This window comes from Epinephelus moara, chromosome 18 (genome assembly GCF_006386435.1).
Source record: "Epinephelus moara isolate mb chromosome 18, YSFRI_EMoa_1.0, whole genome shotgun sequence".
NCBI lineage: Eukaryota > Metazoa > Chordata > Actinopteri > Perciformes > Serranidae > Epinephelus > Epinephelus moara.
The window spans coordinates 25,925,205-25,948,558 of record NC_065523.1 but is presented as its reverse complement, the minus strand read 5'-3'; the positions used below and the strand labels follow the sequence as shown (position 1 = coordinate 25,948,558).

Below are 23,354 nucleotides of genomic sequence, written 5' to 3'. Positions count from 1 at the left end.
GCGAGGGTCATAAGGACAGAGGGATGTCGTATGCTGTAAAGCCCTGTGAGGCAAATTGTGATTTGTGATACTGGCCTTTATAAATAAAATTGATTGATTGATTGATTGATGTGGGGCCCACTTGCATAAACTAACCCGTGTGGGCAACTGGCATGGGGCCAGTATGGAACCCATGGACAGTCCCATACAGGGCCCATTTCTAAGCTCATTTGCTAACCACATGGGCCCCACATATAAATGTTGACAGGGTTAGAATCAGGAGTCAGTGGTCCAAATGAAATAAAGGAACATTGCACCCAATAATGGCATTCTGAATATGGCTGAAGTTTATTTCCCAGTCATCTGTCAACATGATAACAGTCAATCACAGCCAGTCTTGTCACTGCTTTGGCCTGAAGTTCAGTTAACAGTCTCAAAGAGAGGGCTCACTAATAACAGGGATTTTATGAAAGTAAGACAGAACCTTTAACTCCCAACAAATAAAATGTTTGTTTTCTCATTGTTTTTTCCAGTATGGATCAAGTGGTTTGTTAATGATGCATGATGTCATTTATCTTATAAATGAAAAACGGAAAGATTTGAATATGTTTGCCATAAGAAATACAGATCCGTGCCTTTACATGTATGCTACTTTGTGTTCCCATGGGGCATGTTTATAGCTTGGGGAGGGAGGGGTGGAGACGTGTAAAAAGGGCGTAGGAGAAGCAGATGCGAAGCCTTGAATGAGAGATTAGTAGACCTCAGAGCGCGCAGACGCAGCAGACTGGACGTCTCATCTGACTGCAAATAAACGAGTCATGTTAAATGACAAAACTTTCTTCACTGACGAGGAATAATTTCTGTCCTATCTGACAAGAAGGAGACAAAGATTATGAGGATCATCTCTGACAAATCCACTGTGCCATCCCACTGACGCTCTCCATGTGATGCCTTACTTTTGCGCAACAGGTTCTGAGAGGTAAATTCAACATTATCACCTCCGATCAATGTAGGAAGAAGAAGCATGCTGTCCCCGTTTTGGCTCTTTAGCACCGAGCAGGAGATCAACTCATGGGATGTAGTGGATGCAGAGTCAGGTTCAACTTTGGCAAGGTGCTCTCCAAAGTCTCGGTGTTTTTTACCATGGTCCTGATCTTCACTTACTTCTTCTACTGCCTCACCGGATTTTGCGATTCGGCCCCGAGAACTTTATACAGCCAACAAGCTGCAGACTATGACCTTCTGGACGATCATCGCCGCGTTTTGGACGAGCTGCGACCGTCACCGCGTCTCCTCGCCGCCGACGAGCCGTCTCACCGGAACCGCACAGCTGCCTCCGCGGACGCAGAGCAGGTGGACGCGCCGGGACAGCTGCCTCAGCACATGTCGGACAGCGCCAAGGAGAGCGCCCAGAGCAACGGCATCCCCGTGTCCAACACTTTCGGGACCAAAAGGTTCCCGCAGGCGATTATAATCGGCGTGAAGAAAGGAGGAACCCGCGCCCTGCTGGAGTTTCTCCGCATCCACCCGGACGTGAGAGCGGTCGGCGCGGAGCCTCACTTCTTCGACAGGTTTTATGATAAAGGACTGGAGTGGTACAGGTAGGGAACACACACACACACACACACACACACTCAATTATGGATTGCCTTTTTAGATCAATTTTGGCAGCAAATAAAAATTGAAGGGCAGCTACAAGAACTCCTCTATACCTTTCACTAATAAGTTAATTTATAATATTTTTTTATTTTATTTGATAGGGACAAGGCAATTTAACATAGGTCCAATACAAAGTGCGGGGCTTATGTGTTTAAAGAAAGTTTAGCTATTGCTCATTTTCAGCTCTCGTCCCTAGGTCCTAGATCCAAGTAGAGCACTGTCTGAAAATGAGATTTAATCTGCCATAAACACCATTAAATCGACTCTAAATTCACTAATGGAAATTCACCACAGTCATGCTTTGAGTCTCAAAAGAAATATAACAAGTGACAGTGCCGGACCTATCACATTTGGTGCCTTGGGCAAGCTTGCTTCCCCCCCACCCCCTAAAAATATATACTGTATATATTATCATCTTGTATTTCTTAAAATAAAGAATAAGAGTGAGTGTGAAATCAACACAAATAAACAACTTAGCTAACAAACGATAATAATTTGCAAATTTTCTCTCCTTTCTTCTATTTTTTTTTTTTTTTTTCGCCCAGGGTGGCTTTTATCTTTTCATTTTTTCTTAAGTCCAGTTCAGACCAATGATTCGTGTTGGGACAAAACTTGCAACTATTTGCAAAACGAAACGGTGCACCGTCTTCATAGCAGCAGCTTTCTGCACTTTTACTCTGATTTCCAGCTTTTCAGGCTTATTTTGTAGCAGAATATATTTGTAGCTTCTTCAAATATGAATGAGGATAGTGACTACAGTTGCATTTCCTGCAGTGATGAAACAGTGAAAACATAAAACACCCTGCACTTCAGATGGACCATGTTCATAATAAATAGGACACAATAATTTAAATAAACTGCTCAAAATAATCAGTGGATGAGTATGTGTGTGTGGCACAAGGACGGAGACCGGCTTATGTGTCAGTAACCCTGAGTGTGTGCATGAGATGGACTTGGGCTCAGTCGGGATGGAAGGCTGTTCTCAGCTATAGCAGGCACACACACTCTCTGCTGACAGAATTGGCCTGCGGGCTTTGCTACAAGCTGATTGGCCCTTGAAACAGGTGATGCACTAACAGCCGGCTTGAGTTTGGCACAGACCAGCCAGTTCACACCGCTGCAACTTTTCTCTGCAATGTTCATCTCTTCGCAAATCTTTGGTCTGAACTGGGCTTTACTCTAATGCTCTCCATCCTACCACTGATGCTCTAGCATGTTCTGACTGTGACGATCACTCAGTGATGAACACATTAAGTTGAACTGCGATGCCCGGACTAGAGGTCCTACAACAACTACAGATCGATGACTGTCCCCCATAGGAAGATCCGCCACAGGCACATTTTTAAATCTTTACACTAAAGCTTTGGATGCCATCTCAGACGGTGCTGCATGATGTATGGCAGGGTGAAGGGTCAGATGAGCAGCCGCGGTGTCACCTGTACAGAAGTGCTGATGTCTCCTGTCAATAGACCAGACAGCCGTACACATGGCAGGCTGATATATTCAGATCACTATAAGCCAATATTCTCCCCGCATGCGGCACTGTGAATCAAAAGGCTAGTGGGGTCTCTGAGGAGCAGTTCATCATCTTGACAGTCATCTAAACATCATTTATACCCTTCAACATGACATCCTGTACTAACACTTTCCCCTTGTTCTGAGTGTGACTCATGCAAACATCACTCCAGTATGACTCCCACATATGAGACGTTAAGACCTTATTGTCAGGTGTATACTGGAGGTCTTGGCTGCATGTCACAATGATGTTGCACATAAAATGTTAATCGGCTACTGTTGCAGTGACAGCAGCTGATTTGGGGTGACCAGACTGACCAGAGCTATCATTTGGGTGTATTTAAAGCCCTAAAGGAGGATTTGAGTCTGGATGAAGCTGTTCTTGATCATCTCCAGATGTTCTACAAGCTCAGAGAGAACATCCCAGCCATTTCTGAGTGGATGCAGGGAACTCAATATTTCGACCAGTTTAAACACAAAAGTAGCAGAGAACTTTTATTTCTGCAAAATTAAGGTTTATACACCATGAACTGAAGCAGTAAATGCACAAAAAAGGTGCATGAAAAGTCACCAGAATGCAGGAAAGTAGGTGTTTGATGCTCAAATTTATCTGGTTGAGGACCCCCAAACCCCCGTTTCATATGTGTCCCCTCCACACTCGATCCCAGCTAAGCTCAAACTTAGCATGAACACTATTTCGTGCTATGTTTGAGCGTTAAAGGTGCCATAAGGAGAGAGTGAGATTTAATTGAAGCAAGCACTTTGATAGCATGACGGTACTTGAAACTCTGAGGTGTAATTTAATCTTCTCCTGGCTTTTAACCCCCTTAGCTGCGTTTTAACTGCAAACACAAGGACACATGGAAACACTTTCACCACTGATAATTTTAGCATGCTGCTAAGCTTCCTCTCTGTTTTTCTCAGTGCACATAAACACACACATGCATCACATGCTCATGCAGGTTAACGCTTTGCTCCCTTTACTTCTCCTCTCTTACACTTCTCTCCTCTACTGTCTCTGCAGTAATCCATCTGTCTCCCCACATCCCTCTCGCTACTTTCCGTCACTCTTTTTTCCCTCTTTCGCCCAGCTTCACTATTCCTTACTCTTCTTTGAGTCAACATGTCTTTATGTGGAAATACCTGTGGCAGACCTGGTGTTTCCAGGGCATGTTTTATGTGTGTTTCTGTGTGTTTTAATTAGCCTGACTGGTGCTGTAAAGCTGTTATGCTTTAATGCTGGAGTTTTGTTGGTGCTGTAACACGACAGCGACACCAATGTGGTCTCTGAAATTTAGATCAGTCATAATAAGGGCTGCAACATATAATTTGAGCCCGAAAATGACGTATTCAGGCTTCTTGTTTTGTTGGGTTGACAGCATGAAACCCAAAGATATTCATTGTACTGTCATACATGACAAAGAAAAGCAACTAATCCTTAGATGCCGGAAGCAGCAGATGTTTGGAATTTTTTGTTGTAAAAAATTTGTCAAATATTAGTCAGTTATCAAAAGAGTTGTTTTTCTGGTTTATTTTTCTTTTGATAAACTAATCTAACTGTTATTCAAGTAATTCAGTTCTCCAAAAGCAAAACACAAGTAGAAAGATGTGCAATATATCTTGTTTTGATGCCAAATTTTCAGTGGCGTTTATATGGATTAGACAAATGACAACTGGGCAGGTATGACTGCAGGGATCTTCCAAAAATATTGGTATTTTGTAGGCATGCAAGAAAATATCAACACCCTTGAGTATGGTGATTATGTTTTTTTTGATACTATATCGAATCCCCATAACACTGTATTGATTTTCAAACAATAGTTTACATGCAGAGATTGTGACAGTGGTTCATTTTGTGTAGTGATTAAACTCTGGACCAGTAGATCCTTTAGTGTTGTAATTTATTTTTAGCCATTTTACTCTTTCACTCCAATGTAACAACGTATTGCTGGTGTAAACACAAAGAACACAGGCCTATACAGGTAGCCATAAAGAGCGCACTGCTAGCTTCTAAAATTAGGTTTTAGGTTCAGGAATTTTAAATATTTTTTTGGGCCATTTTGCCTTTAATGGACAGGACAGGTAAGCGTGAGAGGGGGAGAGAGAGGGGGGGGGATGACATGCAGCAAGGGGCCACAGGCTGGATTCAAACCCGGGCTGCTGCGGCATCAGCCTTGTACATGGGGCGCCTGCTCTACCACTAAGCCACCGACGCCCCGGAATGAGCATTTAATGTGGCTTCCACATGCGAGTACTCTCATTAAATCTTTACATAGTACTCGAATACTACTTTTCAAGAGAAAAAAAAAAAATTGAATGGTAGATTAGGAATTTTAACTGGCCAACAGCAGAAAACGGGCAATTTCATTTAAACCAGTCTTCAATTAACCTATCAGACCATAAATTTAAAGTGAACATAAGAGAAATCAGCAAACTTTCTGTTGCTGCTGTTACATAGGTTCGACACAGCACTGATGGACTGTCTCCAGAGTCTGAAGCAGCTCATCCAACACCGAGTTTTTTTATTTAACAGTCACAACAAACTCACAGAGACACCGAAACAGCTCCGTCAGTTAACCCATTAATAATTGTTAACAGTATCTGTATGATGCTAAAAGTGTGTGTGCAGTGGTGTCATGATAAACAGAGAGAGTGACAGAAGGGCAAGGAAGCGCTAAGTGAAGCAATACACTGCACGCAGCTCTACAGTGAAATAAGATTTAAATCTATTAAAGTCATATTCATATGTGGGCGGCTATTTCTTTATGTGCCGAGGAAATACTAACAGCCTGAGTACTCGAGTATTCATGCCCATCCCTAGTATTTTGTTGGCTGTTTACTATTTTGGACAGAAGTAAACTTAGCTGGAAAGGCGGAAAAAAGTTGGAGGGATTAACACAACAATAGTGACAGCAGCAACATGATCCTGGGTGAAATCACTGAAAGATGAGTCCCTTGTTGTCACTGAATCTCAGAAATTGGGGAAATCTGTTTGCTGTCATCTGCAGTGACCCACAGAGAAGCCGCTGGAAGTCACGGACTGGGACGGTGTGTAAGTGCGCGTGCATGTGTGTGTGTGTGTGTGTGCCAGTGACAGCGAGAGCTCAGTCATGTGGAACAAGCGAGTCCTCCTCAACTGACTGTCAGTGAACAGCGGGTCAGCTCGCTGTCACATCTGGAAGCCAGCGCACACACTTTCTTATTCAAGGCTGCTGTGTATGACAGACTCTGAAAAGCAACCCTGAGCTTTGACATGCTATCTTTCTGAAGTTCCCGCTTCATCTGCAGTTCACAGGATCATATTTCTACAACACATGAGGGCATAAATGTTTAACTGGATCATTAATTTAATCTCAGGATAGAACCAATTAACATACATTGTCTTATTACTTTATCGATTCTCCCTTTCAGACCCTTGCGTGCTTGTATTTCAGCCATAATCAATATAAAAACACATATTCAAATGCTTCCTAATTGGTAGACTGTTAATCATTTTGCAGACAAGTCAGGATAAGTAATAAAAGTCTTTGCCAAAGACACATGGTTTCACATTAGCATATCTGACAACGGGTGGTGCATTGTGATACTCCGCCTGTCCTCATGTCTTGGACGGAGAAATAAGCACAAACTGTTGGCGATTTTAACAGATGGATGTGAGTCGTGCACAGTCATATATTGCTGTCAGTTTTTGGCGATCTCTGCGCTGGAGACACTTCACAGACGCGGCAGCAGCAGTGCCCTCCCATGCATGTTGTTCCAGCAGCATTGTCTTCTGTGAGACAAACTAAGACCTCATTCATGTGTGTTTTCCATTGCTTTTATCTTGAGTGATCCAGTCAGTCTCCACCCAGCCCCGTCTCTCTCCATCCCCATGCCTCCTTTGCATGTGTGCATACGAGCCCATTACGGGAATGGAAAAGCCACAAATAGTGCATTCAGAATGAAGCGAAGATTTAATGAATTTCTGTGTTGTTTTATGGCTTTATGGAGACTTCATGGAGTGATGGGTTTCATATGGGACTTGAGAGCCGCCGCAGAAGACTGAAAAACCCCGGCTTTTCCGTGGCACAATGGTTGTGATTGTCACGGCTTTGTCACTATGATGTGGGCTAGAATTTTAATTCATAGATGGAGTCTATATTTGTTGCATCTTCGGTACCTTGATGACATTAAAGGGAGCACATTTGTTGTTGTCTCAAAGCAGGAAGAGACAAACACTATGCAGCTGCACAGCTTCAGATCCAAAACAGCATCCTGGCAAATTACTGATTAGTCTTTATAGATTTATGAAAATATGCACTTCTGAATTTCTATATGAGGAAAAACACCAGTCCACAAGTTCCATCAATACTTGGAAAGCTTGTCAATCGGCTGACCTACAGTGTTGACACCAAAGGCCACGCTCAATCGGATTGCTATTAAAATGTAGTATAAATCCTTTAAGGGCAGCAGCACGAGGGCAAAGAGAAATGACAGCACTGCTGAAAATTACATCAGTCCTTAAAAAGGCATCGGCTTTTGCAAATATGTATATGAAGTGATGACAACAGATGAAGATAAAATGGGATTATATTCTTGCTTTCAACCCTGTTTTGTGTGTTACTACTGCTTTCTTAATTATGTTGTTGTGGCAAAGTAATCACTGCCTGGGTTATGTTCAGAGTAGGGCTGCTCCCAACTAAGAATTTTCCTCGTTGGCCATTAGTCGTCATTTAGAGCCATTAGTCAACTAGTCGCCTGCATGTTTACAATATTAATTTAATTATTAAATTATATATTTTGGGCGGGGCAACACAATGGTTTGAGTTGAAGGTGTGAGAAAGAATAGTATCAGTAACATTGTTAACACTGTGCTACATTACAGAGAAATACAAAACCGTACTAATGAACCTTCATTAATATAGGCCTATATTTTATCTACAAGTGCACGTCACACACTGAGCGAGCCGCCTGTTAATGACGCTGTCGGCAAAGCAGTAATGATTGTGCTAAGTGGCTAATGGGCATGTAGCTACTTCCATGTTTCAGATGATACGTCATGTTTGTAGTCGACCAATGAAGATGAGTTTACATATCACCTTGGGTTCTTCCTTCACCTTCTCAAAATGATCCCACACTTTGGATTTCCTGCCCGACATGTTATTAACTAGCCTGTGGAATAACCACAGGTACCAGCCCTGGAAATTAACCTGACTCCTGTCTGACTGCTGAGCGTGGACACTTCCATTGTCTGTCGTTTCAAATTAAATTCCCACATGATCCAGTTATATAGGTTTTGATGTATTTTGACAAGGCCAGCTCCTGATAGTTTCACTTTTTTTTTGTTGTTGTTTTTTTTCTGCAGCTGAGCGACCAATTAAATCTTGCTGACTAACAACCTTTCTGGTCAACTAATATTTGGTCGACTATTGGGGGGCAGCCCTAATTCAGAGACAGTGATTCTTTTAGGTAATTAAACATCATATTTATGTATCACATGGGCTTTAGAAGGAGATGGTTGGGGTTAGGGACCAGAACCCAAGATTGCCTATTTTGGTGGAAAACAGCTGAAAAACGTTTTAAGTGAACATTTTGCTGATTTGTTAAGTATCAACATATTTGTGACTTGACAAAAATGATAATGAGAAACATTTCCTCATGATTTTAATAGAAAACATAATTTGCTCGGCATTATGTTTCTCTCAAAACCTATTTGCTGTTCCTTTCAATATTTTATTTTATTATTTAACCTTTATTTAACCAGAAAAACCTCTCGAGATTAGCAATCTGTTTTTCTTCTTCTCTGACAGAAGAGCCAAGACAAGCAGCAGCATAAGTTAGAGACAGACAACATAGAACAAAAATACACAATAAAAATGTAAAGCTCTAAAGCCAGCCATATAAAACACAAAATAAGATTGCTAATAATTATATACATCAAGTTATATGCTTTTTGTTAGATGAAAAAGATGATGATTGCCCAAATTAAAGCCACAAAATCTTCTTCATCCTTTTACTTGTCCACTTCCAATATTCTATTTTTCTATAAATCCACATCTGACTATTTTTTCAATTTGCTTTTTGAATCTGTTACAAAATGGTAGTAATACGGAGAATAGACAATTTATTTAACTTTTTTTTTTAAAAAATCACAATGTTTGACATCAGCATTTCCAAACATCAACATGTCCTTTGACCCCTCATCTATGTCTGAGTAACCAAGATAAGTCTGATATGTCTGTAAAGTCATGTATGTAATTTGTTGGTTTATGAATATAAAATAACTGATTTACAATGATACTGACTGATAGCCTAGTTAATATTCAAAATTACCACTTCCTTTTTTAATAGTGTTAAGTAACACAATGATATGTTTTACCTCCATCAGTAGGATTAGTTTATAAGCTCTAACTGGTAGGTGAAACTGTCCTGTGCTTTGTTTTACCTTAAATCATCACAGCACCACATTCATGCATGTTTTACCTCAGTATTTTCCAGAAGGTCACATTCAAACACTTACCACGTCAGTTTGGATATCTGACAGATGAAATGGTGAAAGTGGACTCTAATGCGCAATGGGGTAACGTTTTCCAGATCGGGGGTGATTTTCCCGACACCTCATTCTGTGTCCAGCCCAGAGGCCATTAGTGATAGAGGCTGAACACGACTGATTGGTGTAGCAGACCAGGAAGTGGTCTCTGTAGTGTTGAGTTGTATTGTGTTTTAATGGTGGTGGGTTTTGGCTGGAGTTGGGTCTAGGTGGTGTTATAAGGTTTGAAAAGGCCCACACTCACACCCCATATGGTGGGAATTATAATAATTTGAGGCGCGTTGTGGTGCATTTTGGGGCGCCTGTAAAATCTTTCAGTCGTGCTGTTTTAGCTCAGGACTGCAGTTAGCAAGTGAGGAAAATACTGTGTGTCAGTTGGCAAATGTAAAATGTTTCAGATATTTAGTAGTCATGCTCAGCTGGGCTGCTATTTCAAGGAAAGAATAACACGAGGTAGAAAGCCGATGGGAGCAACCAATGAAAATAAAATATTACAACTGGGAAATTAAAAAAACAATTATTTTTTATATAGCACATAGTGAAACATTACATGGTTTGAATGGATCCACATCTAAAGAACAAGTCTGACTCTGATTCTCATAATGACACGAGCATAATTTTCTGTTTAGCATTAAGCTAATATCAATACAGGGACTGGACTTGCATCAAGAATCAAAAACTGTTTAGTACTGAAAGTTGTTTGTCAGATTCACAGTCTTATTCACTCATTATTTGATTAATTATTTCCAGATTTATGGATTTATGGCTAGTCTACAGCCATGCGAGGCTCTGTGAGCTTGCACAGGCCCGCAGGAACGCAGCTCAGCCTTGCTTCCATTTTGTACACTTACAGTATTGCAACAAAAAAATCCCCAACTGCCCAAAACGCATTTTACCCATAGACGACCATTATAACAGAGACGTCTATAAAACTGTTGAAAGGACGCTTTGAACTGCAGAAGTCAGATATGACTCCTTGTGTTATGACTTTTTGATCTATGGTGGTTTTATGTTTGTAAAACTTTCCTAGAGCCACGTCATCACAATGAGCTGAGCAGGAACTTAAGGGCAGGGGAAGGGCTAGTGGGAGAAACACGGCTGCGCACACTGGGGGCTGCATGTTGCTGAAGTAAACCTGAAAGCTAGAAACTTTTCCCAAGCAATCCCATAGGAATTAACAGGTGCCATCTTTGGTTTCGATATCAAGTTATTATTACACATCTTGTCATGATCCTGGGTTTTGGTTTCATAGCTCATATTTAATCTGCTTCCTGTTTTATTTTGTAGATTCTCTCCTCATGTGTCATGTCTAGTTTTACTTCCTGTCTTTGTGTGTTTGCCTTCCTGTTTTCTGTCACACCTGTCTCGTTAAGTCTTGCCTGTTTCCTGAGTCTTCCCTTCACACCTGTTCTGTATTAGTCTTGTCTGCTCCACCGTTGTTGTCAGCCAATCCTTGTCTCACTCCTTTCGCCCATGTCTTCCTTCTCCAGCTGTGTCTCATCCTTGTGATTAGTCTTCTGTGTTTATATACCTGTGTGTTTCCCTTTTTCCTTTGTCAGTCCATCTGCGTAGGCTACCTTCTGTGTTCCCTCTGTGTTCATCATCTGTGGTCTTCATGTCTTTTCCTGCTTTAGTTTGGATTTTTGTTCTGCGCACAGATGGTTTTTTTTTTGAGTTGCCTGCCTTTATTTGGAAGTCCTTCATCAGCTACATCAAAGCTCGCCTTTTGCTGATAACCTAAACCTGCCTGTTGAATCTGCATTTGGGTCCTCTTCTGAACTGAAACTATAATACATCTATGATCCACATCTAAAGGCGAAGTCTGAATCCGATTCCCATAGCAACCAAGACAGCCACAATCATCAAGTTCTGTTTAGCATCAAGCTAATATCAGTTTGAGGATTAGGTATCAAACATCACTGTGTTTTGGGCACAAATTGTGTCTGTGGCATCAAATATCAAAAACGACAAGTGCTGAAATTTGTCAGATTCACAGCCTTATTGACTTATACTTTGATTAGATGTTTCCAGATTTACTGCTAGTCTTCAGCCATGCTAGCGGCTCTGCAAGGCTGGACTTAGGCATAGTGACAACACTAACATACTGATGTTCAGAGGGTATAATGTGTACCATCTTATTTAAGTGTGTTAGCATGCAAGCAACATTTGATAACTGGTAAAAAAAACCAACGCAAAATACAGCTGAGGCTGATAGCAAGTCATTAGTTCTGGACCAGTTTTGGAACCCGATTGTGTCCCATGTAGGCAGCAGATACCCACATCAAGACTTCCTCTTTTTTAAGACCGGCACTATAGCTAATCTCTATAATCACATATCTGCATATGGACGCAGATACATTTTTAAAAAAGCATATATAAAGCTAACTCATTGTCAGACGGTAGCCGATTGATTCCAAGATTGGATTTCGGACAATAAGTTCCACCTCTCTACACAGAATGTTTAACCTGTCGTTCAAAAATGATACCTCGGACTACAAATGGACTACAAACTGAAACCAGAACACTTCTGACAACAAAATCTTGTTGTGTCATAAACAGATTCTGCATACATATGTAGATAGCTTAATAGACCAAATAACAGCAATCCAATCGGTAGCTGTTGAGACATTCAGTGTCAACCAAAGCGTTGGACTAGAAAAAACGTGTTCCTTAATGTGAGGTTTTAAAAAAGTATTGTATTGGTTTTGGCACAAGGACAGAACATAGAACAACCCATCCGGAAGTTTAGCCTGGTAAGTGTCACAGCTACTTTCTTGTGCCAAATGCTGAAGCCATTACTGAATTCACCAGCAAAGCATCACTAACGTCCTGTTAAATCTCCTAATTATGACTGGACACTCAAAAGCCACGCAGTCACTAATTAGCTACTGACCAACAAAAAGTATTTCATTTCCTTTAAGAAAAGCCCACACACCCACACATGTGCATGACTTTACCCCCTAACCACCCGCCCACCCTCTTACACACACACATACGCACATTCAAACTCATTGCAGTGGTATCCTGCTGTAAGCCACCAAAGATGAAAATGTAAAACACTGTAGTCTCTGTGGGAGTGTAGCACTTCAGCTAACCTCCTGTCGAGAAAACCCTCCTCTTCCTCCATTACTGCATCATTATTCATAGAAAAAAAATCAGCTGATAACAATGTATTTAAAATCTGTGGGTGGCAACAGTCTTTCTGCCAGTCATGTGGTTTCCCAGAGGGGTCTAACCATCCACTTCCTCTCTCTGCCTATAGTGAGAGGACCTCCAGGCTCTCACCTCCAGTCATCAAGTTTTCAGTGTGTTTGTGTGTTGAGTTTTTCTTTAGCTCTAATGCATATTGTGTCACTAGCCGTTGTGAAATATTATTTACAATGATGTTGTTCAGTGTCAAACCCGTCCTCAGGCTACACTTGTTTTTTTTACACGTTAATTTCTGTTTCTCTCCAACTTTGGCTTCAGTGATACTTTAAGGCCTCGTCGATTGCTCAGGTTTCAATTTAGACAAAGAACATGTAGACAGCATGGCGGCATTCGCCCTTGGTATCCCACAGACAATGATGACTCCTGTTGTGTGTGCAATGCGCAGGGTCTTTATCACATCAACACTGTCGATGGTGTGGTTTCACAGCAAACCTTTATGCTTTGTCACTGTAGGGCACCCAGGTTATACTTAAAGCAGTAGTTTAACATTTTGGGAAATGTTACACTCACCCACGTGTTCCCCTCCTTGCAGAAAGTTAGATTGAGGATTGATACTACTTCTCTGCAGCTGTGGCTCAGAGGCAGAGTGGGTTCTCCACCAATCGGAAGTTTGGGGGTTTGATCCCCAGCTCCTCCGATCCACATGTCGAAGTATCCTTGGGCACTGAACCCCAAATGCTCCCGATGGCTGTTCCATTGGTGTGTGAGAGCATACAGTATGAATGGTTACTGAGTCGCAGGTGGCACCTTGCCAGTGGCCAGTAGTCTCGGCCACCAGTGTGTGAATGGGTGAATGTGGATCCATAGTGTAACAGCACTTTGAGTGGTCAGAAAATTATGAAGGTGCTATACAAGTGCAGTCCATTTACCATTTATTTCTGTCCGTTAGCCTAAATATAAAGCTACTTTAACAGCTGATTAGCTTAGCATAAAGACTGGAAACAGGTGGAAACAGCTAGCTCAGCTCTGCCAAAAGGTAACAAAAGTTCACTAATTAACACATTTTAATTGAATTACTTGAATCTTGACAAGTTTCAGTTTTGTGGTCACTGTGAAGTGAACAGAGGAGAATTCAAGAAGTTAAGGCTCCAAACACATGAGCTATAATGTATTAATTCATGAACTAAAGAGGTGCTGGTAGGCAGATTTTGTTTCCTTTGGACAGAGCTAAGTTAGCTAAGCTAACTGGCTGCTAGCTGTAGCCGTATACTGGACAGGGATTGGTATCAATCTACTCATCTACTTCCCGGCAAGAAAACAAATATGCGCTACGAATTAGCACCCCTACTGGTAAGGTTAGGTTTAGGACCAGATTAATGATAGGATGTTACCCTGACTTTTGGTTTCACATCTGAAATGAACCCTGGTCCTGTGTATGTTTGACCCATCCACAACCTCAGCCTTCCTCTCTACACAGTCTTTAAACTATGTGGCCTGGCTGACGGAGGAAAGCCTGCAGCACATAGGTTACGTGATCACAGCCTCATGGCTCATGATTAAGTGGGTTGTATACAAATTATAGTGAATTACTTTCTGTAGGTATAAGTACAAACAGTAAATGAGAACAGCCTGGTTTCATCCAGCCACAACGGCATAAATCGAGGTTCCCACACTCATCCTGTCAGCCTGACGGGCCGTCCGTGGCCCCCGAGGCTGCTTCTGTCACCCTCTGAGCACAGCAGCACTGCTGGGAAATGTTTTCCTCCAGTTTGTTGTTTGCTCTCCTTCTCATTTTTACGACCTTGATTTTCCACATGCCTCGTTAATTGGGTTTTAGCTCTGAAAGCGATTGGACATAGAGACGTCTGCCAAAGCAGAAGTCTCCTTTAGCAAGTCAGTGTTTAGCGTACATGGTCCAGTAAATGACTATAATAACCCATGGAAATTTAGATCTGTTTTTGTTTTTAGAAAATGACATGATAATTTGATTCTTGGGATCTTTTTGTGTGCTCTGCCTACTGTGCAGAGTGCCTTTTGTCAGAGCGCTACAGGGGATGTAGCTGCAGCACTTCAGCGGGAGAACCCATAATCTCGGGGGCAGGAAGTCTCTTGGCCACATCCTTGTTGCCAGGGTTAGTATTTAATCTTCTCATCCAGACTGCCTAGAAGATATCAGTGGTGTAATCAGCGGTGTAGCACTTCAGGGAGGAAAAGTGCTACATCCTTAAAGCAGCAGGGAGTTCCAGACTAATGTGGCTAGTCAGCAATGTTGTCCAAATACTGGGCTAAATAGAAAACATCTTTGTGTGCTCTTTTTTGCGTGACAGTAGACTGAAAGGCATTTCTTCCTTATGTTAAATTAAAGAGCTGTATTTGTAGAACAAAACAGTAGATTTACATGCATGAGAAAATTGACAAGACGTTAATCATCCCTGATCTGTTTACAGTTTCTCCTCACACCACACACAGGAGCAGATTTATGATAGAAAATGCTTTTATTGATTCTCTGATAATGAGACAGATTGTGATGAGGGAGATAGGGACCCGATGAGAGAGAGGGGGCAGAGCCGCAATTCATTAACTATTCATGAATATGGAAAGGGAACTTATGGTCAATTACTGAAGTGACACTTACATGAAGGAGTGAAGGACAAATCCAGAGGAGTATGGATGAGAGAGGAGAGGACGGAGAGGGAGACGAGCGTTCAGTTTCTCATCAGTAAACACTGACACCTCTGCGCTCACATATGTGTGTGTGCGCTCACACACATACACACACGCGCACACAGTGAACAATCTGTCATATAGAGACAGACGTATTGATCAGACATAGATAAACAGGGGACAGACAGGCAGCGATAGGCCATTTGCAGCTCTTGTTGTTGGATAATAATCAATTAATGGTGTTTTATTATGGGGATCATTTAATGGGGGTGGATTGAAATGGCTTAACTTAAAGTAAAGGGGAAACTTGAAACTTAAAGAGGAGCAGGAGGCCCTTTCCTCCTTCACACTCATAGTCTTGGACTCTCCATGAGACAACAAATACTTTTTCATGAATACAGAACTACTAAAGGTTTCTTCATTGTTGCAGCACATATAACATGCATTTTTACATTTTGTTTTCCCTTAAGTAGCTTTCTTTCACCTTATTCCACACCATCTGACAGTATCAGTCAATGTTTTTTCTGACTTGGATCCACCGCTTCATTAACACTGATTGAAATATTCACACACATTTTTTAGAACTTCACCAATAAATCAATTCAATATGTTTTGGCTTGTGCATTAGTTTTTACATATTTCCCCCAAATTGATCTTGATGTATTTGTCATCTTTGCAAACTTCAGAAACAGTTTGACATGTTGGATTTATTCCCCAAAGTTTAATGAGACGATCAAAACCACTCTCATGTTTCTGTGCTACGTATGAAGCCAGCAATTGATTAGCTTAGACTGGAATCTGGAATCGGACTGGAATTGGGAAACAGCTATTTAGCTTGGTTCTGTCACAAGGTGGCAAAATCTGCCGACCAGCACCTCTAGTAGTGAAAATACATGGGGCATAGACGTGGTGTGACACATCTGCTGCAGCATGCCCACAGCAGAGTTCATCCATTAGAATCAGCTGCAGATTCTACACGTGAGCACCGAAGGTTGTCCATGTGAGCAATGTTCTGCCCGACACTGTTCTTCCATGGCTGGGCTTTGTTTTTTTCTCTGCACTCTCCAACAGGTAAAACCTACAAAGAACTTTGTAAAAAGCAAGTATAATCTCTTTAAAAATATTAAAATGAATACCTCATTGTCCTAAAGGCAATTTGATGCAGCAGAGCAACCTTGTGGGTGTTTTTACATTCTACATTAAAATAAATCAATCAATGCATCCTGTAGTTAAAACAATATACTTAATTAAATCAGTCTCAGGTAATATAACCTATGCTTCTAAACGCTGCATAACCAGCTGCATTATCACCTGGCAAAACTCAGTACCTACACAGTAAAATGGTACGCAATCACATGCTACAGAGACGGATTTTGTGTAGCAGGTAAAAACCTCTCTGTCCCACCTAGCTGAAGTGCTATCGGTGCGTCATGTATTTTGGTCATAAAGCTCACTGTGGGCATTTTTATGTGCCTAAGTATGATTGCCCCACCTCTCCACCTCTCCTCCCTCGCTGTTTAGCTTTAATGTTAGTAATGTTGTTCGTACCCGATTTGCGTCATCATCTACATGACATGTCTTTATGTTGTTGCTACACTGTAGGAAAGCACGCCACTTGCAAGATCCCAAGCCCTTCGCATTATCCCTACTATTGTTTATATTTTGGAGACAATGTCTAGAACACATATGCAGATTCAGTGGTGTTGAGAAATGCCTTCGCAACTGTACTCACCGACTGCTACTTGCATTAAATAGCCATCCACTTCTGTGTTTTGGTACAATTGCTTTTCACGTGGACCATACTCGAGACCATCTTTTCAAGAGGACACAGGTTTGTTGATCTGTGCCCGGGTATGGTACACATCGTTCACACCAATCAAACAAACTGGACTTTGGGGTCAAGTGTACTTGGATCCGGGTCAGGTCCCTGATGTGAAAGCAGCCTATGTCATGTTATGTCTTGTTTTGTTTAATCCTGAGAAAAATCAAACTGTTTAAAGATGGGTTTTTTTTCTCACATGACACAGAAGGTAACTGCACCTGGCTAAGAAATAGTCTAGCACTAATCCCCTCTAAGACTGCAACATGTTGAGCATTAGAGGTGCTGGTGGTGGATCTTTTACCTTCATCTTTGTACCTTTGGTTCTGCTGGCATAAGCTTCATATGAATATGAATATGTGTCAGACTACTCCTTAAAGAGCTCCACTACAGTTTGAAATGTAATTCTGTGGGTTTCAGCAATGTTTAGCTGCACAGAAAGAGCTTGTATTGACTGATGCATCAGCAAGCTGCTGCTTGTCAAGAGGTTACTGCACTGCATTTGACCACAGAGCAAGAGTGAAGTCGGTGCAACCTGTGCTGCTGCTCATAACCACAGTCAGTTGCTTTCATCAGCCCCTTTCCGCTCACACATTGAGGCTTTGTTTAACTCTAGTTCTCTCAGCTAGAACATAAACAAAATCTAAATAATCTTGGCATATAGCACTCAAGTAGTTAATCCTTACACATGGTAAATATGAGTGTATTTGTTTTTGTTTTTTGACTGAATTAAAATGATATTTTTTGCTTTTGATTTTTCATCTTAAAGGCTGACAGATGTTTTTGTATCAACATCTGCAGGCAAACACTGGGTCTAATGGACCGTTACTTTATGAATACTGCAGTTTGCTTTTCATAATCATCTAATCAGTGTTTGACCACAAACAATCTCACTGCAGCAACTGCCAAAACTGTAATAAATTTCCCTTGGATGTCCGTCAGCGATCCACATTTCTGAATGGCCTCTTGTCATCGCAGACTTTCGATCTCAAACAAATAAAGCACACCGGCTCCATTACTTGTTTATTTTATAGAGAGCCACATTAAAGCTCTCTGTTTCCAGTAACAAATAAGATGTGTTGAGTAAATGAATTGCAGATGATTCATTTGCTGTTTCAAAACATTGCTCATCATCTGCTTGTCATGCAAAACAATTTGTCTATGAAATCCAAATCCACCACAGTTTTGCCTCACTCTGTCTGTCAATAAGAACAAACGCCAGATCTGTCGAATTCCACGTAAGCCACAATGCCTGTTTGCCAGATAGCACTAAAAAGTTAATAGGACAGCAGATGCATTCAGTTAGTGGAGAAGAAATTTAAAGACAAAGAAAACTGTAAACATATGTACGAAGATATATCAGTATAGCTCATATGAGCAATACTGGTTTGGGTTACAGATTAATATACACTGGATTACTTAGCAAAATTTATTTCTGTAATACCGTAGCACATAACTCAACACATGTCTTTTCACTGCCGTGTTCCACACAGCATCTCTCCTCCTCGCAGCCATGTGTTTAACACACTAGCTGAGCTCAGCAGCTTGCCATCCTGGTTGCACTTCCTGACTTTGGTCTGTTTGGTCTGTTTGGGTCCTTGTAGAAACCCGTAGGGGAGGTGAGGGTGGTGAAGGAGGGGGGGCACTTTGCTCTTGCAGGAAGAAAGAAGAGGGGGGTGGAAATCTGGAAATTGCTGTTAAGTGGTTCTTGAGGCTTTGTGGTTTTGACTCATCAGGCCCATAGTGAGTGGATTGTCCCGTTGTGCAGGCCTTAGTGAGGATCACATGGGCCGTCTGAGGCCCCGGTACGTAAACACACTGCAGCGTATAGACCTTTAATCTGGGGTGCTTTAATGTTTAGGGTATATCATGTGTTTACGTTATCGCTTGATGTTGTTTTCACTGAAGTCAGTTTGTACTCCACATGTGATTACAGCGGCATGGTGCGATTTCACTAAATGTAAAGCGATAATGCAGCTGGCACTTTTCCTTTTTAAAGCTTCAAGAATCAATATTCTGTATTTAAATTTGGTCAAATGTCTATGTGTAACATGAAAGAGGTTCATCATAGCGATGGACCCACAGAGAATTATCTACCAACTCTTCAGTTTGCCTCAGCTCCACAGAGTGTTTAAGGGTCTTTTAGCTCAGGACTTATTAACTTTTTTCACCAATGTACCACCTTTGAAATATTTTTTCAGCCAAACACCCCCTGACAAGCCAAAAACACTTTTGGTTAATCAAACTGACATTTACATTTTTATTGAACTTAACGTACAGCAGACAGACAAAATCAACAATGAGCTGGTGAACATAGAGGAGCATTTAGCAGCTAAAGAGCCAAATATATTCCCACAGGCATTGGTGGAGACCAAAAACAGAGCTAAAAGAAGAGTGAATATTGGATCTCTACCAATCATGTGGACTCGAATCAGAAATCAGGAGTACTTTATGGATCCCTGCAGGGAAACTAGGACACGCTACAGTTGCTTTATACTGTACATCAGCATAGAGAAATTATAAGAAAATTAAAATAGAAATAAATATTATGCAAGAAACAAATGTGCATTATGCAACAATATATAATCCAATATTTACATATAAATATAAGAAATATATAAAATGTATACAAATATGTGTATCATAAAACAAGTGTGCTAAATATAAATGCAAGAATAGACCAGTTAAGAGTTAGATAAGAAAGAGTATTGCTGAGCTGAAGTATTATTGCACAATTATTTAGGGGGCCTTGAGTCAGTGTTGCATTTTCTACAGACTACTGCACAGTTAAAATATAAATAATAAATAAATTATGGATTATATCTGCTGCTGATTGGTAAAATAAGTCCAAACACGACTTCAAATGGATGCTAATTTTGCTGTGTGTCTGCTAAATGTGTTAGGTATCTGTTTGCTAATACGTTTATCAACTTTATATGGCTGTGGTAATATGTCAGTGTTGTGTTTACAGCTTGTTTGACTGCCCCAAGTGGCTAAAATTGCCTAATACTGCTTTAGAAAAGTACAACATATGGAAACACAGCTAATGAAGCTCTCAAACTGTGACACATTAGTTACATGTATGTATGTTACAATGTGCAATAGTCTCCATCATGGCTTTGAGAGATGAATCAGAATTCTGTGTCTGATCAGTTTCTTCTTCTCATTCAGGAACCTGATGCCTCGGACGCTGGACGGCCAGATCACCATGGAGAAGACCCCCAGCTACTTTGTCACAAAGGAGGCTCCTAGCCGTGTCTGCACTATGAACTGCCAAACCAAGCTCATCGTGGTGGTCAGAGATCCTGTGACGCGGGCCGTGTCTGACTACACCCAGACGCTATCCAAGAACCCAGGCCTTCCATCCTTCCAGAACCTGGCTTTAAAAAACTCCACCACAGGTCTGATTGACACCACGTGGAGCGCTGTGCGCATCGGCCTCTACGCCAAACATCTGGAGAACTGGCTCCAGCACTTCCCCTTGTCTCATTTTCTGTTTGTTAGCGGTGAGCGCCTGGTGTCTGATCCAGCTGGGGAGATGGGCCGGGTACAGGACTTCCTGGGTCTGAAAAGGGTTGTTTCAGACAAACACTTCTACTTCAACCAGACCAAAGGTTTTCCCTGCTTGAAGAAGCCCGAGGGGAGCAGCAGACCTCGCTGCCTCGGAAAGTCTAAGGGCAGACCCCATCCCCAAATCCCCACCGAGGTCCTGCAGAGGCTGAGAGACTTCTACAAGCCCTTTAACCACCGTTTCTACCAGATGAGTGGACAAGACTTTGGCTGGGACTAATCGAGGAGCTTCCTGTCGTAGCCCAGATCAAAGCCAGTTTGACTGTTCAATGCTCCACAGGACTAACGTTCTCAGGGACGGGGTAGAGAAACACAAAGTCCACAAGCTGAACTCTGCCTCAGTGGACTCAACATGACATGCAGCACATGAACCGTCAGTCACAGTTTAGTTGTAGAGTCGAAGCCGACACGAACACCGTGCTGCCAATATGCAAGTTACACACATGGCTTAGTTATTAAACCATTAAACCATTTTCTTGCCTGTATGTTAATGTTACACAGAAGTTAGAAGCAAAGTACGCACCAAAGGGAAAGGAAAAAACATTGCCTTTGAACATCATCTTTTGACTTTTGTTTATAAAATAAGCTGATATTTATAGATTCTGTTGATTTGAAATACAACAGCTACAGATTTCTTTTATGAAAGAAATGTATTTATTACACGACAAGGTAAGACATAAAACTGAGTATGTTTTCATTGACAGGACATTGGAGGAAAAAATGTCCCACTCCATGACAAACCACTATGTCTTTTTAATTATTAGCAGTGTTACCTTGACTGCATTTATATTTTCAGAGCATTTACCGTTTCTAAATGTCCTTTGAAATGCTACATATCTTAGTTTGCTGTTGCAGGGTATTTCTGTGCACATTGCAGTTGACATACCAATGATACCTCATCTGTAAATATATGACGTTACAATAATCAGACACCATACATTCCATTTGTAGGCATTTGTAGATATTTCTCCCCTCAGAGCCGCACATATTTTAATTGCCTTTGACAGTGCAAACTGTATCTCCTCACACTCACTTTTACCAGTTACTGCTCTGACTCTGTGATTATTCTGGGCTCCAAAACCTTAATTCTGACTCTGATTCTTTGTGTTGTGAAGTAGTTTTATCTCACAGAGTTTCATCCGTTTTCATTTCATGTGTTACTGTAAAGCAAACTGAGAATGTTTGTGTAAAGACTGTTGGAAGAATGACACATGCTTGGCCCTCAAAAGGTAATCCAATAAAGGTATTTAATGTATCTGAAACCTGTGCTCATTCTAATCAATATTTTTGGAAGGATCAGCCATCAATAATCCCCTCCCTTGAACATAGATTAGCACCTCCAACTAGCATGGCAGGCCTGCCAAAGTTTGGATTTCCCCACATGTTGAAGTGGTGTACATGAGGCTGTAGTAATGAGATACTGTGCAGAGTTTGAACAGTGGTTTAGCATGTTTAACACCAAAAACACAAGCGCAAAAGTGTGAGAAACAGATGAAACAGGTGTTAGCATGTCTGCTAACTAGCAACCTCTAGTAACCTACTTTTGGGAGTTGTCTATCTATGTTACTAGGGTCCTACGCTCCCCCAGCTCAGTATTTTCTCAACATGACACATTAAGGAGACCCTGTTTTTGCCCTAGATCAAATGCTCAGGTATATTTCTGTCGGTCAATATGTTGAAATCACCTACCTGCAGTTTATAGCCTATTGAAACCTACGCCCTTAAATCTGTGGGCAAGACAGTTTTCTTGACTTCGACATTGATGTCTCCACAGTGAGGATTTTTACTCCCCAAGCAGGGCCATTCCTATGTTCCCAGGGTCCTATGTTCCACAGCTGTATATAGTTCCTATCGGGAACCTGTAAAAGATGTTCCCCAGCTTTGTCTTTGCTTAGGGTTAAGATATTGGACTACAATCATGAGTCTGAGGGTCATGAATTGCACTGGACCTGGCCATAATGTTATGCACACTACCCTTTTAGCTCCTTTGGTGCCCCAGTATTTACTCCTTTTGTATGGAGAATGACTCCCAAACATATTTCAGCCCTAACTTTAAAATAATAAGAATTAGTCAACCAGTTAATTAACCAATTAAAAGAGAAGAACAAAAACAAAGATGAACAAAGGAGAAAATAATTATTAAACATTTTAGGGTCTGGAAATTAAAAGTAGTTGGCTATTGCCATTTCCTTATATGTTAAGATTAATGCTGCGTTCCAGGCAACCTGTAACTCGTGTTTTTACAACCTTCTACCCGTGAAAGTGCACTGGAACGGCAGTCAAACCCGTAACTTACCACCCGTGAACTCCAGATCGATGTACTCCCAGTTATGCTTTTTGACGTCACACAGCCCTCTAAACCAATACCTTACTCCTCTAAACAACAATGGCAGCCCTATGGATGCGGTGTTGATGCAGGTGATACACGGTGAGAAAGAGACGTAAAATAACCCTCATGTTAACGCATTA

At 41.3% G+C, this 23,354-nt stretch overlaps 1 protein-coding gene across 1 annotated transcript; it reads left to right on the top strand.

Moving 5' to 3' along the window:
• The first annotated feature begins 552 nt into the window (after window positions 1–552).
• Window positions 553–22,133, top strand: LOC126405274 (heparan sulfate glucosamine 3-O-sulfotransferase 6-like). The gene is made up of 2 exons (XM_050068932.1): window positions 553–1,580; window positions 20,487–22,133. The coding sequence occupies exons 1-2, from the start codon at window positions 1,051–1,053 to the stop codon at window positions 21,103–21,105; spliced, it is 1,149 nt and encodes a 382-aa protein (XP_049924889.1). The 5' UTR covers window positions 553–1,050; the 3' UTR covers window positions 21,106–22,133.
• Window positions 22,134–23,354: the final 1,221 nt, after the last annotated feature.